A 15,185-nucleotide genomic window follows, 5' to 3' on the forward strand; every position below is an offset into this window, starting at 1 on the left:
AACAGGCCATTCAGCCCAACAAAGCTCGCCAGTCCTATCCACTTGTTTCCTCCAAGAAAACATCAAGTCGAGTTTTGAAAGTCCCTAACGTCTTACTGTCTACCACACTACTTGGTAGCTTATTCCAAGTGTCTATCGTTCTTTGTGTAAAGAAAAACTTCCTAATGTTTGTGCAAAATTTACCCTTAACAAGTTTCCAACTGTGTCCCCGTGTTCTTGATGAGCTCATTTTAAAATACAAGTCTCGATCCACTGTACTAATTCCCTTCATAATTTTAAACACTTCAACCATGTCACCTCTTAATCTTAATTTCAAACGGCGATAGTCCCAATTGTCGGTGTGTCCTTCCCCTCAATCCCATTAGGGCCAGGGGCAGAGCGTCTGGCCATGATAAATTGGTTTGTTCACAAATTTTTGCAAGTTTAGCCTTTAGGGAGCCATTGCATCGTTCTACGATACCCTCACTTTGTGGATGATGTTTGCAGTAATGATGTACATTGATCTGCAGCCAGGTGGTTAATTCATTTATAATGGAATTCACAAAGTGAGTACCATTGTCTGTTTGTAACTTTTGCGGGATGCCCCATCTTGGAATAATTTCTTTTATTAGTGCCTTAGCAACTGTTTTAGCATCATTGTGTTTAGAAGGGAAAGCTTCTACCCATCGGGAGAACACATCGACAATCACAAGGCAATATCGGTAACCTCTAGACAGTGTTAGTTCAATGAAATCCATTTGGAGGTGCTCAAACGGACCCATTGGGTTAGGAGTAACGGTGGGACTTACCTGTGTGCCTTTTCCTACATTAAACCTTTGACATAATACACAGCGTCTACAGAATTGCTCTGCATATGTAGAGAAGCCACAGCTTCCCAATGTTTTTCAACATCCCGGACCATGGCATCTTTCCCAGCATGGTCGAGGCCATGGGCTATTTTTGCCATACCTGGAAAAGAAGCCTTTGGGAGAAAAGGTTTGTTAGTTTGCTTATGAGTCCAGACTCCATCAGAGAGGGACCCTTCTTTGGACCATTTTTCTTTTCGATGTCCGTGGCTGCACTCTGTAAAGAAATAATTTGATTATCAGGGTCCTGGTCATTTCTCTGTTGGAATAAAGAGATTGGTGTGTTACTGTGTGCAGCCTTTTTAGCAAAGTAGTCTGCTAATTCATTTCCTTTGCTGACAGGATCCTGTTTTCCTGTGTGAGCTTGACATTTAACAATCGCTAGCTTTGATGGTTTAGTTATGGCTTCTAAGAGGGATTCGATTAACTTTTGATGTTGGATGGGCTTGCCAGTACTGGTCTTGAATCCCTCAATTTCCATAATGCCCCATGATCATGGCAGACTCCAAAGGCATATCTAGAATCTGTATAAATTGTTATGATTTTTCCTTCAGACAGCTGACATGCTCGGTGGCGCTATTAATTCAGCGCTTGTGCACTCAAACTTGATGAAATTCGATTTGCTTCCAGCAGGCGGTCCCCTTGGACCACTGCGTAACTAGTTGAGGGTGTTCCGTTTTCCAATCGCAAAGAACATCCGTCTACAAAAATAATTTCTCCAGTTTCTAAAGGTGTTTCCTGTAGATCTACTCGAGGCTTTACAACCTTTGCTATTTCTTTATGGCAATTATGCGGTTCACCTTTTTATCTGTTGGCAACAGGGTGGCTGGATTTAAAGTGGAGCATCTTTCAATCGTAACGTTTGACAGAGTACAGAGTACATTCTGATAGTGTATTGCCCTAGCAGTAGTGAGATGTGAGGTCTTAGCCTGTACTAAAATGGAATGTACAGCGTGAGGCACCTTTACTGTTAGGGGGCTCATGAGCACTATATCTGTACTGGCTAGCACAGCTTCTGTTGTGGCAGCCACAGCCCTAAGGCAAGGCGGAAGTGCTGCAGTCACTGGATCCAATTATTTCAAAAAATATGCTATTGGCCTTTGTTTATCCCCATGTAACTGTGTTAAAACTGCATTCATATATCCCCCCTTTTCGTCCACGAACAGAGTGAATGGACGTAAAACAATCCAGTAAGCCTAACACCGGAGCTGAGGAAAGTGCGCTTTTCAAGTCACAGAGAGCCTTCTCAGCCTGCTCGTCCCATTGCACTTGACCAGAAAGAGGAAGGCCAGGGGTGTTTGCTAGATTTTGTAATGGCTGTGCTCTTTCAGTGAAATTCGAAATCTATTGCTGGCAGTATCCTAAAATGCCCAATACAGACATAACCTGTTGTTTTGTGACAGGTCTAGGAAGATTTTGAATGGTGTAATGCGATCGCTAGAAGAGCTCTTGTTCCATTTGTAATGTCATGACCTAGATATTTTACAGTCGTTTGAATTAATTGCAGTTTAGCCTTTGAAACTTTATGTCCATTTTCTCCCAGGAATAATAGTAATTTTTTAGTGTCCTGCTCACAATCGTCTTCTGTAGTACTGCATAACATAATATCATCTACATATTGTATTAATGTACTACCTCGGTCTGGCCAGAACCCTTCTAAACTTTGAGCAAGCACTTGTCCATACACACAAGGGGCTTCAGTATATCCCTGAGGCATGACAGTCCATGTCCAACGGCGGTTTTGGAAAGTAAAGGCAAACCAAAATTGAGAATCAGGGTGTACAGGGACAGAAAAGAAAGCATTGGCTAAATCAATCACGGAAAAATAACGAGCAGAGGGAGGGATTGCAGAAAGAATAGTGGAAGGATTAGGAACAATAGGGGCCCTAGGAAAGATTGCAGAATTCACTTGTCGTAAGTCTTGAACAAAGCGCCATGAACCGTCAGCCTTTCTTACAGGTAAAATAGGGAATTGACGGGGGAATATCTAATCGGAATAATCGCACCGCGTTTCACAAGATCAGAATGTACGGCGGAGATGCCAGCCTCTGCTTCGGGGGACAGAGGATACTGAGCACGGTGCGGGCGGAAGGAAGATTTTGGGTAGACCACCAGAGGCTCACAATGGGCTATCCTTCCATAATCATTCTTACCCTGAGCCCACAGTGAATCAGGAAGCATAGAGAGCCAAGAAGGGGAAATAGTTTGCAATGAAAAAACGGCACAATGCACGATGCACTAAAAAATCAGTTTGGAGCACAACTTTAGTTATCAAATGGTCTGAGGTATCAAAAATACCTGATGCTACCTGTAACCAGTCTGTTCTGTTAAGACATTGTTCTACCCATGGTCCGATTTCCCCCAATGTACAGTGCTTGATTTAGCTAAAGAAATATGAGGTACTGACCCACCAAGATAGAAAATATTCCGTGAGTATGTGAGATGAACATAAGCAGCAGCTTTTGTGGATGAAATGAAGATACAGGGAATGTGAAGGGTTTCGGGGCAGGTACCTGAAGAAAGAAAAGATTCCAGCCAGGGGTGTCTACTTCTACAGGGAAATATTGAGCAGTGCAATGTAAAGTGTCAGGGACCTGTAAGTGGGGAGGGTAAAAGAGTAAGGAGGGAAAAGAGTGAAGGGATTTAAGAAGGATGGTGTGTGGGGAAACATTTCATTGAAATGGAGAGAAAAGTTTTGTCATGAGATCCCTTCCTAAGAGGTTAACTGGACAGAGCTGATTTAAAAGAAATCGGTGTGTTAAAGTGGAATCACTGGAATGCAGCTGAACTCGAAGAATCTCTTGAGGCAGGGACCTCCTTCAGCGAAAGGGTTGAGCACGTGGCTCCTGTGTCCACGAGGAAAACAGTTTCAGTGCCATTCACCAGCCAGCAAAGTCAATAATGGATCAGTCTCTGAATTATGGGTGAGCAAAGGCAGTTGAAGAGAAGGGCTAGGGGTCCCTGCGATTCCTATGTCCATAGCGAGATAAGAGACCAGTCTCTGCCTTTCTTATACTTGTCCTTAATATTATTTTAACATGTTCCCATTGCGTAATAAAGGAACCTTCATCCCGGCCCCGAGGCAACGCCTCGTTCCACTGCCACAGGTTTCCATTATGCTGTCCATGATTGACAGTGTCCCATGTGGTGCCAAGCTTTCTCCACAGCACCTGAGTCCATTCTGCGGCATTAGGCTTATACATATCATACAGCTGCTGTAATTGTTCAATGAATTTTTTAAACACACCGATGACTTTGGGATCAGGCAATTCGGACACAACGTCCTTCAGCTCTTGAATGTCCCAGTTACGATGTATCATTACAGTAGTGGGGTTATTAGCTCCTGCAGGTTGCATTGAATCATGTCGGGGGGTTCTGGGATCTCAATCAGGGGGCATTCGAATAAGGGGCCTGTGGGTTTGGGGGACTTTAAGGGGATTGAAAGGTGGTGTTTTGATTAGGGGGCTGAAGGAATAGGGTTTGACTTCTGTGCGTTGTGAAATGGAGGTTCTAGGATCGTGAAACCCACCCCGCACCCATTACATTACTTTTGTCATCCCCCGGATTAGTGTGTAATGAGGGATTATAATGATATTCTTCAAAGAAACCAAAGGGATCATCTTTTAATTCTGGTGCGGTGGGCGCTGGAGGTGGCGGAGGAGAAAGTGGGGGTTGTGGATGTGGATGGTGTAGGAAAGGTAGAGGAACAAGTATGGGATATAACGGGTCTTTGTTTTTTTTTTTTTCTCGCTCTTCTTCCGCTTCTCATTCGACTGCGGTCATGAATCTGCTTGCACTTTCTGTAAAGCTATAAATAACTGTTTTTTTTTCCTTCTAGTATTAACTTTCTGCAGCCAATAATTAATTTCTGTACTGCCTTTAAATTACGATCTTTAATAACCAACTCCCATCTGTCATACATAACAAGGACCTTTGTTACAACATCCTCGTACATTTCTACATACAACATCCTTGTGTGTTTCTGCATAAAATTTTTCTAATTTCCCGAATTTCACTTGCGTCTCCTGTCCCTTCCAACTGCCATCTCCCCTCACTTTGCTTTCTCCACTTTTTGCATGCCTTCTTAAAATTTAATCCTGCCTTCTTTTCAATGTGCTTCTAGGGGACCCTTTTTTTTTTTTTTTTTTTTTTTTTTTTCCACCAGTATGTGGAGCCTGGTGATCCTCCGAAAATAAACCTTCTAACATTAAGGACTTCGAACCCTCGGGTGCCGCTTGGCAGGCTTGCTGTTATATGTTCCCATTTTTTCCCTTGCTTTTTCCTCCCAATTGCTGTGACAGATTTATTCCCTCTTGTCGTGTCCTATTCTCACTTCTGTCTTCAATGAACTACTAGTTTTTCTGAGTGTGCCACTCACCCGTTACTAGTGTTCCCCTTAATATTCCCAGAAGTGGAATACCGAAGCTTTTCCTACGTTACTGTCACAGTGCTAGGCGAAAGCAAGTATTTATTTCCAGTACGTACTTGTTTCTTATTCCCCTTGTTTTATTAAACTGTTATTCCTCTATTCTATACTCTATCCTCTGTCCAATAGATTTGTCCGGGTTTATGGGTATGCCACGCACCAGATCCCGTCCTAAATCCCCCTTTTTATAATTCCCAGAGGATAGTGTTCTATACTATCTTTCCCAACAGCAGTGACTTAAAACAAGGTATTCCTTTTCCGTTTACTATTCCCAGTCACTTTTTATATTCCACAGCAAGCCCGCCTCCAGCCTATCTTTTACGGAAACCCCCGACGGTACTTACCCCAGCCTGGGTGTTAGTCAGCTCTGTCAGGAAATCCGTCTCAGTCACCGTGGTTGTACCAGAAGGAGACCGGGGACTCCTCACGCAGGAACTGTCTCAGGACAGGGCAGTCCTAACTTTTATCGGAGCTGCTTACTCTGCTGCCGGTGTACACTGTAGCGGCAGTCTGCTTCAAGAAGACAGATCGCTGAGGTCTTCCCGCTCGAGGAGTCAGCCGGCCGTCTCCTGCCCCACATTGGGCGCCAGAAAACTGTGGAAACTTTTTCTATAGTATCGTTTCTTGTGACTGAAGACAGAGAGATATAATTAAAGTTAGTAAAAAATCTTTTATTAATACACACCAGGCAAGGGTAAGATGCCAGAGAAGCAAAGTCCTAGGACACCTGCCCTTCATCTGCCCCGAGGGGTCGGTGTCCCAAATCTTTTATAGAGCCTTTGTTTTATGACTTTAGTTGCACAAGAATTTCAAACCGTTACATCTTACAACATTTTGCTTGGATCAGCATTTACCACATCCTTTAAGTTCATCAGTTGGTCACTTGTGGTTTTTTGTTCGTTAGGAGAAACAAGAAGTTGCACTTGCACTATAGACAAAACAAGGCCTGCGTGGCTTTTGTTACACACATCAGATTGATCAATACTAATCAACTTTTTATTATTTTTCCACAGCGTGAAAGGTTTTCCTTTGGTGCATAGTAAAGTAAGAAATTAAGTTAACCCCAAGATGAGGAACATAGCAGCAGTAATTGAAAAATTAGGGTATGGAAGCTTTGTGAAAATATACTGAAATCAGCTAAAGGTTCTAACAAACAGAATCATACTGTGACTGAGCGGAGATTTAGAGATAAAAGCAGTCCAATTTTGACAGTCAATGAACTAACAAATACCGGCATTCTGTTTTTAATGTAAAGGGCTATTCATTCAAATTAGCCCCTCTGAAAAACCAAGTATTCGGATATTAAGGTGTATCGATTACCTGAGGAGAAAACCACCTGCAAAATAAACACATTTAAATTGACAACTTTCTTTCTTTGGATTTCACTGGGTCCTCCATTTTCCTTCCACACTCAAAAAACATTCTAAAAGTGGATAAGAGGTGACAAACTGGGATAGTGAAGGTATGTTCTGTGAGAAGACTGGCTCCTGTTCTGCAAATTGGGCTGCTTGGACTGGTTTTGGCCACTTTTAAACCTGTAATGTAAAAAGTAAGTTCATTAAATAAATTAATTGCTTAAAGTTTCTCCGTTATGTGAAAGGAAGGAAATTTAATAACCAAAGGCCATGGATCAAGGTCTAAAACTTTTAATTTTAAATATAAAATAAAAGCATTGTGATTTCATTGGGGAAAATGTTTTTCTCATCTTCAAATATTTGAGCTTTATTTACATTTTTTGCCACCAGATTCAGAAATATATTCACCAGATACTGGAAGGAATTGAGTATATCCATCAAAAAAATATTTTGCATCTTGATATTAAGGTAAGAGATACACTTTGTAATTTGTTAATATCAAGAGATTAGTATGTTATAATATATTATACATTTTCATCCTGAGATTTTCATGTAAAGATGCCTGAATCTTCTCTATACATGTAAACATTGTTTTTCTTGTTTTCATGATCACATCTGAGAGCCTTATGCACAATTTGGTGTTATTATTTTGAGTTTGGAAATTATTTTCAGTTTGTAAAATTGTGGTGCCATTTTGAAGCTGATTTTTCTCATTGGAATTACGTTTTTTCTGAGGTATTTCAATGGCTGAAACCTTATTGTTCTTGTCCATGACATCTGTTTCAATCACATAATTTAAAACTATTTAAGAGGAAGAAGTTTTTGAGATATCCAATTATCTAATCTACCTCTGTTGCTCAAAGTGAGCCAACCAATTTTCAAAACAAATTTAAGAACAAAGATCTTATTTTTACAATTTGTTTTTGGTTTCTATTTTCTACTGCTTCTGACTGTTGTCTGTCTGACCATTCTAAGGACAGTCTCCTTAAAACCAATCTGTGTCTATATTGCTCTAAAATAAATACTTTTGTTTTAATAAACAAGTACAAGTTATAAATGTCACTGCTTTTTAGAATCATGTGTGATACTTTTTATTATCTTAATACTCATTTACATTTAACTTTTTTCCAAAATTTGGCCATAATATGTTAACCTTATTTTACTGTCTCTTCCAGCCTGCCAATATTGCTATGGCTCAACCAGTGAGTGAAGAAATTAAAATTTGTGACTTTGGACTTGCCAAAGAAATTGATACTTCATTGTCACAGTATAGTCAGTTTGGAACTCCTGAATTTGTAGCACCTGAAATTGCCTTTCAATCCCCTGTCTCTAAAGCAACAGATATCTGGTATGTGGAGTGTTTTAACTAAGATAGAGGCCAAGCAATATATTTTATATATTACAATACCTCAGCACTTGTTATAATTTCATAATAATCTTCTTTTTCTCACTAGGTCCATTGGAGTTTTAACTTATTTATGGTAAGTTTATATGGACATTGAATTTTCAATATGTAATATGGAGCATAGACAGCACATTAGCTAAAAGGTACTGAAGTTGCAATGATTTATAGAGAATAAAGCATTCACTCTGCCACCTAATCTGAAGCTAAAACACTGGTTGCAAGGAAAACCTTAAAATTTTAAAAGGGACGATGTAATTATGCTTGAAATAATGTATCTAAGAAGGTGGTTGGTTTTAGTTGGTACCGAAGAATTTTTTGTGGTATTTTTTATTATTCTCCTAGCTATATTCCCAAACAAACTTTGTAAAATAAGTCAAATAAAAATAAATGTAAAGATGAATAGTCATTTAAGTTTATTTTATGTTTAATCTCTGGGTGGCAATGTGACCCAGTGGTAAGACCTCATTGATCTAGCAGGCTGCTATTAAATTCCATGCCTGGTCACTGTCAGAAGAGTTGTCACATATCTGTCTAGAGTTTTCTTTGACTACTCATTTTATTCATCCCAAATACATTAGCATTAGGTCAATTAATAATTCTATGTGGGTGGTTACTTCGATGGAGTGGTACCCCATCATCCATTAAGGGTTGTTTCCTGCCACACCAGCAATGCTACCAAGATTGCCTCCAGCTTGAATTGAATGTAATAAATTAAACTGTTAAATTATCTTAAAACTATACAGTTTTTAAAACTTGCCTGTAGTTATCATAATAATTATATCTGGATGAAATTTACCACTACCAAGGAAGACTGGGAGGAACCACCTCACTGTTGCTTTTGGGTGAATATGTATTAGGGACTGAGGTGGGCGGGCGCCCTGCCTGGGGTTTGTTTCCTGCCTTGCACCCTATGTTGGCTGAGATTGGCTCCAGTAGACCACCGTGACCCTGTAGTTAGGATATAGATGGATAGATGTATTATGGAAGCTCGCCAGAGGCTTCCAAAAGTCCAAAATAAATAATTTAAACTTACCTTACATCAGAGGTTCCAGTGATGTCATCTTAGTGCTATCCACACCAAGGAGCTCTTGAATGAAGATACAGACTTGCATGACTTCATTGTATAAGGACTTGAAAATGTTTGTGGTGGACTGGCACATCTTTGTAAAAGATCTGAGTCACCTCAGATTTCAAAAAGAGCTTGGTATACTTGACATGAATTAGTTTAAAAAAAAAGAAACAGATTTAGACACTAGAATATCAAGTTGAATTCCTGCATTTCAAGTAACAAATAGCGGACTGAAAAAATAATATCTGCATTATAAGCAGTGGAAAAATTGCAGAGCATGTTAATCGCATGAGAAAAGGCATTGGCCAGCTATAGTTACCAGCATGTGATTTTTTTCAAAACCATTTCACACTGTGTTTTGTTCAAAAAGAAGGACAGTATATTCTACTGTCAGAGGCACAAAGTGAGGCAGAGATGATGTGTTTTCCATTCACTGCAGTATCCACATTCATTGCGTGCTTCAAGGATTCATTGTTCCATAGTCTGCATTTAAATGATGTGGGCAAGGAGTGAAATTAAAGTTGTAGTGAAGCAAGTGGGTCAGGAGGGGTTCTAGCAGACGTTGTGGTGTCAGCGGTCGGATCAAGCGTCACCAGCTTATAACTCTCCAACGTTTCCTGGCCGATATCGATATACGTCACCACTGAAGATGGCATATGTGAGTTGGATAGCAGGTCAACCTCACTACGCCCTTAGACCCCTTCCTGCGATACTGATATGATACCTAATATAAATTATACAATCTCAGCAAAATAACAGTGAGAAATAGACAAGGTGAAAATAACTGTATTAGATTAATTTTATATAAAAAAATACTATACAAACATAAATGGCAACAACCAAATTCGTAAACGCACCTCCTTCAACCCACATCCCCATAAATGCAGTATATAAATGAGTTAGAACAGAAAAAAAACACATTCACCACAGACAAAGCCCAAAGTCCAGGCAGTTTCCAGACACTTATAATAATATTAGTCCATTTTCCTTGTTTCTCCAAATGCGCTACCCCAGATTAGCAAGGATTACTCTTACCTCACCCACTTTAATATCTCCTGACTGTCCCATCTGTTTATACTTTAGAGTGGGTCGGCCGGCAAAGTCTTCGAGGTGGCCACCTCCGTAAGTAGGCAAGGCAATCCTTTTTCTGTTCGTGGATAGTTAACGTTTGCCGCTTTTTTTTTTTATTTACCAGTGTGTGTTAAACCCCTTAACGCGCACACATACCTGTCCCGGGACATAACAGCATTTTAAAAACGTTACAGTAATGTGTGCATGCCCATCTGCCATGCATCTCGACATACTACCCATCAAATGAAACTTCAAAGTCTCGTCTTACCGATGATATAAACCATTTTGACACACAACAACCACAGCATTGACACTAAAGCCTTTTTTACAGAGAAGTACATACTTTTAAGAGTTGACTTTCCCTACCTTTGAAGACCCCCTGCAAGTCAAACATCAATATTTCCGAGCAGTATTGATCCCATTCTGTCCGTAAGGCTCCAGCGAATATAATCCGTAAAACGATTAGGTCCAAAACACACGATATATCCTCAAAGGGACAAAAACTCCAGAAAATGTTTCATAACTTGAGACCACCTACGTAATTTTTTTTCATTTATATTGATCATATCAGACGTAATTTGTTTCTGTCGGCGATAACCATGCTACCGCATGTAACACGGAAGTGTTAGCTTCTGATCGACACCTAAGTTGGCCAATTACGACGGGTCTGGGGTTGACTGGCACCTCGTATAGCCAACGAGTGTCACAGACAGCTGAAGGATGACGTACAACTCAAAACCCTGGTAGAATCTACCAGTTTGATTGGACACTGTGACTGACACTCAAAACTTACAGCCAATGAGCAGCCGAGCATTTTGATATATAACTTGCCATACTAACTTGTAAACAAAACGATCGGAGCTGCGTGAAGGTGGCATTTGTGCCAGTCTGCAGAGTTGGTGCGTGGTTGTTTATTGTGATTTCGCCAAGTTTGTTTGCATTTTAAATATGAATAAACGTACCGATAAACGTAAATAAACGCTCGATCAAATAATAGATGCATGTACGGGCGTGAAAGTATTCAATCGGCCCAGGTGACGTCTAATGGCAGAGAGCGACATGTGCCATGCCCTTGTGCTTTCTGCTTGCTAGTGATTGCTGCCATCAAGTGGCACATGGAAAAACGCTGAGCTGTGTTGTAACAGTTTGTAAAAGAAATGTATATAGTTTGTGTGCATTTTATAAAAAAAGTAAAAATAAAAATATAAATATATTTTTGGCCCATAAGACTTGTATTGACTATTTTTACATAGAAATGTGTATTTTTTATTGTTTTTATTATTTTTATAACTAATAGAGTGACACTGTGTGTAGATATAGATTCCTTTAGGTGTAAGCTTTCAGTAGAGGCCTCATTGATATATGTGGGTTGAAGCATTCAAAAGTTATTACACTTTTTCCATACGTTCCAAAATGTGGATAATGGTCCTCTAAAAGCCCTGGGCATGCCCACATAAAACTGGTGTAAAAATGTCATTTTTACAGGTATTCTTTTCAAATTTGAAATGTGAGTAGTCAACAAGTTATTCTGTTGGTACATAGTGTGTTTCTGTCCCCACCTACCTACTGCAGCTTTATTTTCCTTTATTTTCATAAAAAAACTTAGGCGAGAACAAAAAAATTCGTTTTTTTTGTGAGTTCTAATGTGCATAACTTTTGATCAGTCACACCTACAGTGATTCTGACTACTAAGGGTGAAACTAGAGAATGTTACCTTTACAAAGAGACCAAACATGTGTTTATACTCCAGATAGTTCAATAACAGCAATGATTCTAATTTGGAGAGGTCGAATTACAAGCGATTTAGCAAAAATGGCCCCGCTTGATAAGGGGTCCTTTTCTCTTTTTTTTTCCCTTCTTGTCTTTCGCGGCCTTTTTTTAACTGTATCCTGGCGTCCTTTCTCCATGACAATCCTTAGAAACTGCAGCAACAGACCACGACGCCCTACCCCAATGTCTTCTTTATATCTGTCTGCCCAATTGACCTGATTTTTTTCTTTCCTCCTCCCCCCCATCATATTAAGGGTGCATAGGCAGCTAAAGGGTTGACATTGAGGATGGCTAAGAGACAAAATCAAAATCAAATAGCATTTATGTGGCAGTGCCACAAGGTCAGAGGTGTTGTCATTGTCCCCAGGTTCACCAGATCATAATTAGCGGATGCCCCTTTAGCTGCTCTTTTGTATGGCTGGGTCTCTCCTCTGGGTGGGGATTCCCCACCTACAACTACACTCATTTTTCCAGGTAGACATTTCAGCTTCATATTAGGTTTTTTATTGGGCCAATCCCCTCCTAGAATCATTGCATATGGTGGTTGTGGCAGAACCGCCACATGCAGCCTTTATAGTCGTCAGCATGGATACAAGTTTGACTGGCCTTCTTACCATCGTTCTGTTTCAAAGGAATATACCAATTTACAACAATGGAGATGTTGCTGCCAGAGTCATGGAGGGTGTGGACTAGGGTATCGATTAAGTCATGCCATACCTGAAAAGGGAACTGTGAAGAGGATTAGGCATGACCACAAAACACTACCCTTCTCCTGATTCACACTCCATTGAATCTCCTCCATGGGGACAATGGGTTAATGACTGTCCTGGCTTGCCGGCATGGTAGCATCATAAAGGTAGGGATTGGGACACTCCCTTCTCCGAGGTTGCTTCTCAATCTCTCTGGGTCCTGTCTCTGCTGTCTGCCTTCATTCTGGGTGGGATCAGTGGCCATTTATTCAGGCATTCTGTCTGGCTGGCAGCTTGTTGTCTTTCAGGTTTAGCAAGCTCCTCCATGTCCACCCATTATTGCCTCCTTACCAGGCAGACAACATGTTCTGGGAAGGTGTGGACCATGAAGTTGGCCACCATCGTCTCAACTATTCATTTAGCCATGATCTCCTCAGGACACAGCCATTAGGCTGGTTTTGCCCAGAGTTTGCAGACCTGAGCTCTGGTGGGCCATTTGGGGTTTGTCTGCCAGTGCCAGCAGCATTGGGCCTGACAGGCTACGGTCTTTCAATCATTTTGGCTTGTTACAGCTGAAGCATGGTGACTTGGTCTGCCATTCTTTGTGCGAGCTCCACAAGGTTGCCAGGATCTACCATTACCTCAGTCATAATCCAGCAGACTACGCTACCTGTAGCTGGGTTCAGGAATGACAGATTGCTGGATAAAAATCTGGAGCGCTAACTGGGTCAACTGGTTTAATATGAAAGAAAAATAAACAAAAGAAACGCCTGTCTTGGTGTTGTTGCTGTATACTTTGGGCTGAAGTATTAACAAAATAAGTTTCTCTTCAACTGGGGTCACTTTAATCAGGGGCTTAATCCATTTCAAAAATGATGCCAGCTTCTGGAAGTCTCAAGTTTTCTTATGGACTAGGTACTGTAAAGGATGTAGTCAGGTGCCCTCACTGCGCAGTTTGTCAGTGAAGAACATAATGTTAGCAATAACATGGTCTCTCATCCCAGTAGATTATTACATACATACATCATCAGAGAACAACCATGCTTGCATGTTTCTGTTGCTAAGCAAATATTTGTAAATGACAAGAACTATGTAGGCTTATTACAAAACAATCTACATCAGTCATCAGCACAGATACCTGGCAGATTTAAAGAAAAACATTACACAGTGTGACCAAAGGACACGGCCATTACCTGGCTATCATTATTTATTATCAGCCAATCATTTTCACAACACATTAGAGATAAAAGTGATTATCAAAGAAGAACTCTGACAAAAAAGATAACTATACACAGAATATGATACTGTATATATCAGTCTCACAAATTTTTTTATCAGTAGTCCTTATTGCACTAGTAGAATTTCAAATGACATCAGCAGTCTAAATCAATTTGAATGCAACTGTGCTTTTTCCAAGAAACTTTCTTGCACCACTGAGCACAAAACTACAGACACATCAATACCCAACACAAGTCCATTTTCATCCATCTATCCATTATCCAACCCGCTATATCCTAACAACAGGGTCACGGGGGTCTGCTGGAGCCAATCCCAGGGCTCAAGGCAGGAAACAAACCCTGGGCAGGGCGCCAGCCCACCGCAGGGTGCGCACACACGCACACACACACACACACACACACACAACAAGCACACACTAGGGAAAATTTAGAATCACCAGTGTATCTAACCTGCATGTCTTTGGACTGTGGTAGGAAACCCACGCAGACATGGGGAGAATATGCAAGCTCCACGCAAGGAGGACCTGGGAAGTGAACCCGGGTCTCCTGTGAGGCAGCAATGCTACCCACTGTGCCACCGTCCCACCCATTCCATTTTCAAATAAAGGTTTTTATTTGACAAAAACATCTCCGTCATAAGAACACCAGCATAAATATTCACAATTCCCCTTCCTCCTCCAAGAGAGCATTACCCACTACCTGCCGACTCTGTCTCAATATAAGTGAGGCAGTGGGTTCTCTTTCAAACTAGACCTCGGAACTGCTTTCTGTCTGCTGTCCAGATTGTCCCTGCTGCAAGCAGGGTCAAAATGTATTATCATGATATTGCCCTCTTCTTACTCATCAGGTTTGTTACTGGGTTGATCTACTGTTGTACCTTAATAATAACACACACACACGAATACACACAGACCCTAACCACAAAAGTACCTTTTGAAAGACATATACAGATGCATGTTACTCCACAAGTACACAAGTTACACAAGTACCAAATGAATAACACATGCACAGTCTTCTTTCACAAACACTCCAAGAAACTTACTTATCATAGGCACGAACAACATGCAGTGTCTTAGATATACAAAAGCTCAACATTCCTGGCTATAGGCCATTTATCAACCAGTGAATGTTTTATTTTAACACACTGTTCATTATTGGACAGAACTCAACGTCCTCAGCTCGACCTTGCAGCTTGGATCATATGGCACTTCATTACTGCTCCAGGTACTCTAAGAAATATGCCTTATCTTACCTTATTACTTCAATCACTCTACATATGAAGACGAAGTATAGAAAGATAAAACCAACATGGTATTT

General features: G+C 40.6%; 1 protein-coding gene across 1 annotated transcript in view; it reads left to right on the forward strand.

The window, feature by feature from the left end:
* Positions 1-15,185, forward strand: part of LOC120529892 (obscurin-like) — a 177,068-nt gene that overhangs the window by 28,242 nt on the left and 133,641 nt on the right. Inside the window, exons 6-8 of the mRNA XM_039754109.1 lie at positions 7,017-7,094; positions 7,802-7,974; positions 8,081-8,107. Coding sequence (XP_039610043.1) covers positions 7,017-7,094; positions 7,802-7,974; positions 8,081-8,107 — 278 coding nt within the window. The remainder of the gene's footprint in view (positions 1-7,016; positions 7,095-7,801; positions 7,975-8,080; positions 8,108-15,185) is intronic.

The sequence above is a fragment of the Polypterus senegalus genome, chromosome 5 (genome assembly GCF_016835505.1).
Source record: "Polypterus senegalus isolate Bchr_013 chromosome 5, ASM1683550v1, whole genome shotgun sequence".
Classification (NCBI taxonomy): Eukaryota; Metazoa; Chordata; class Cladistia; order Polypteriformes; family Polypteridae; genus Polypterus; species Polypterus senegalus.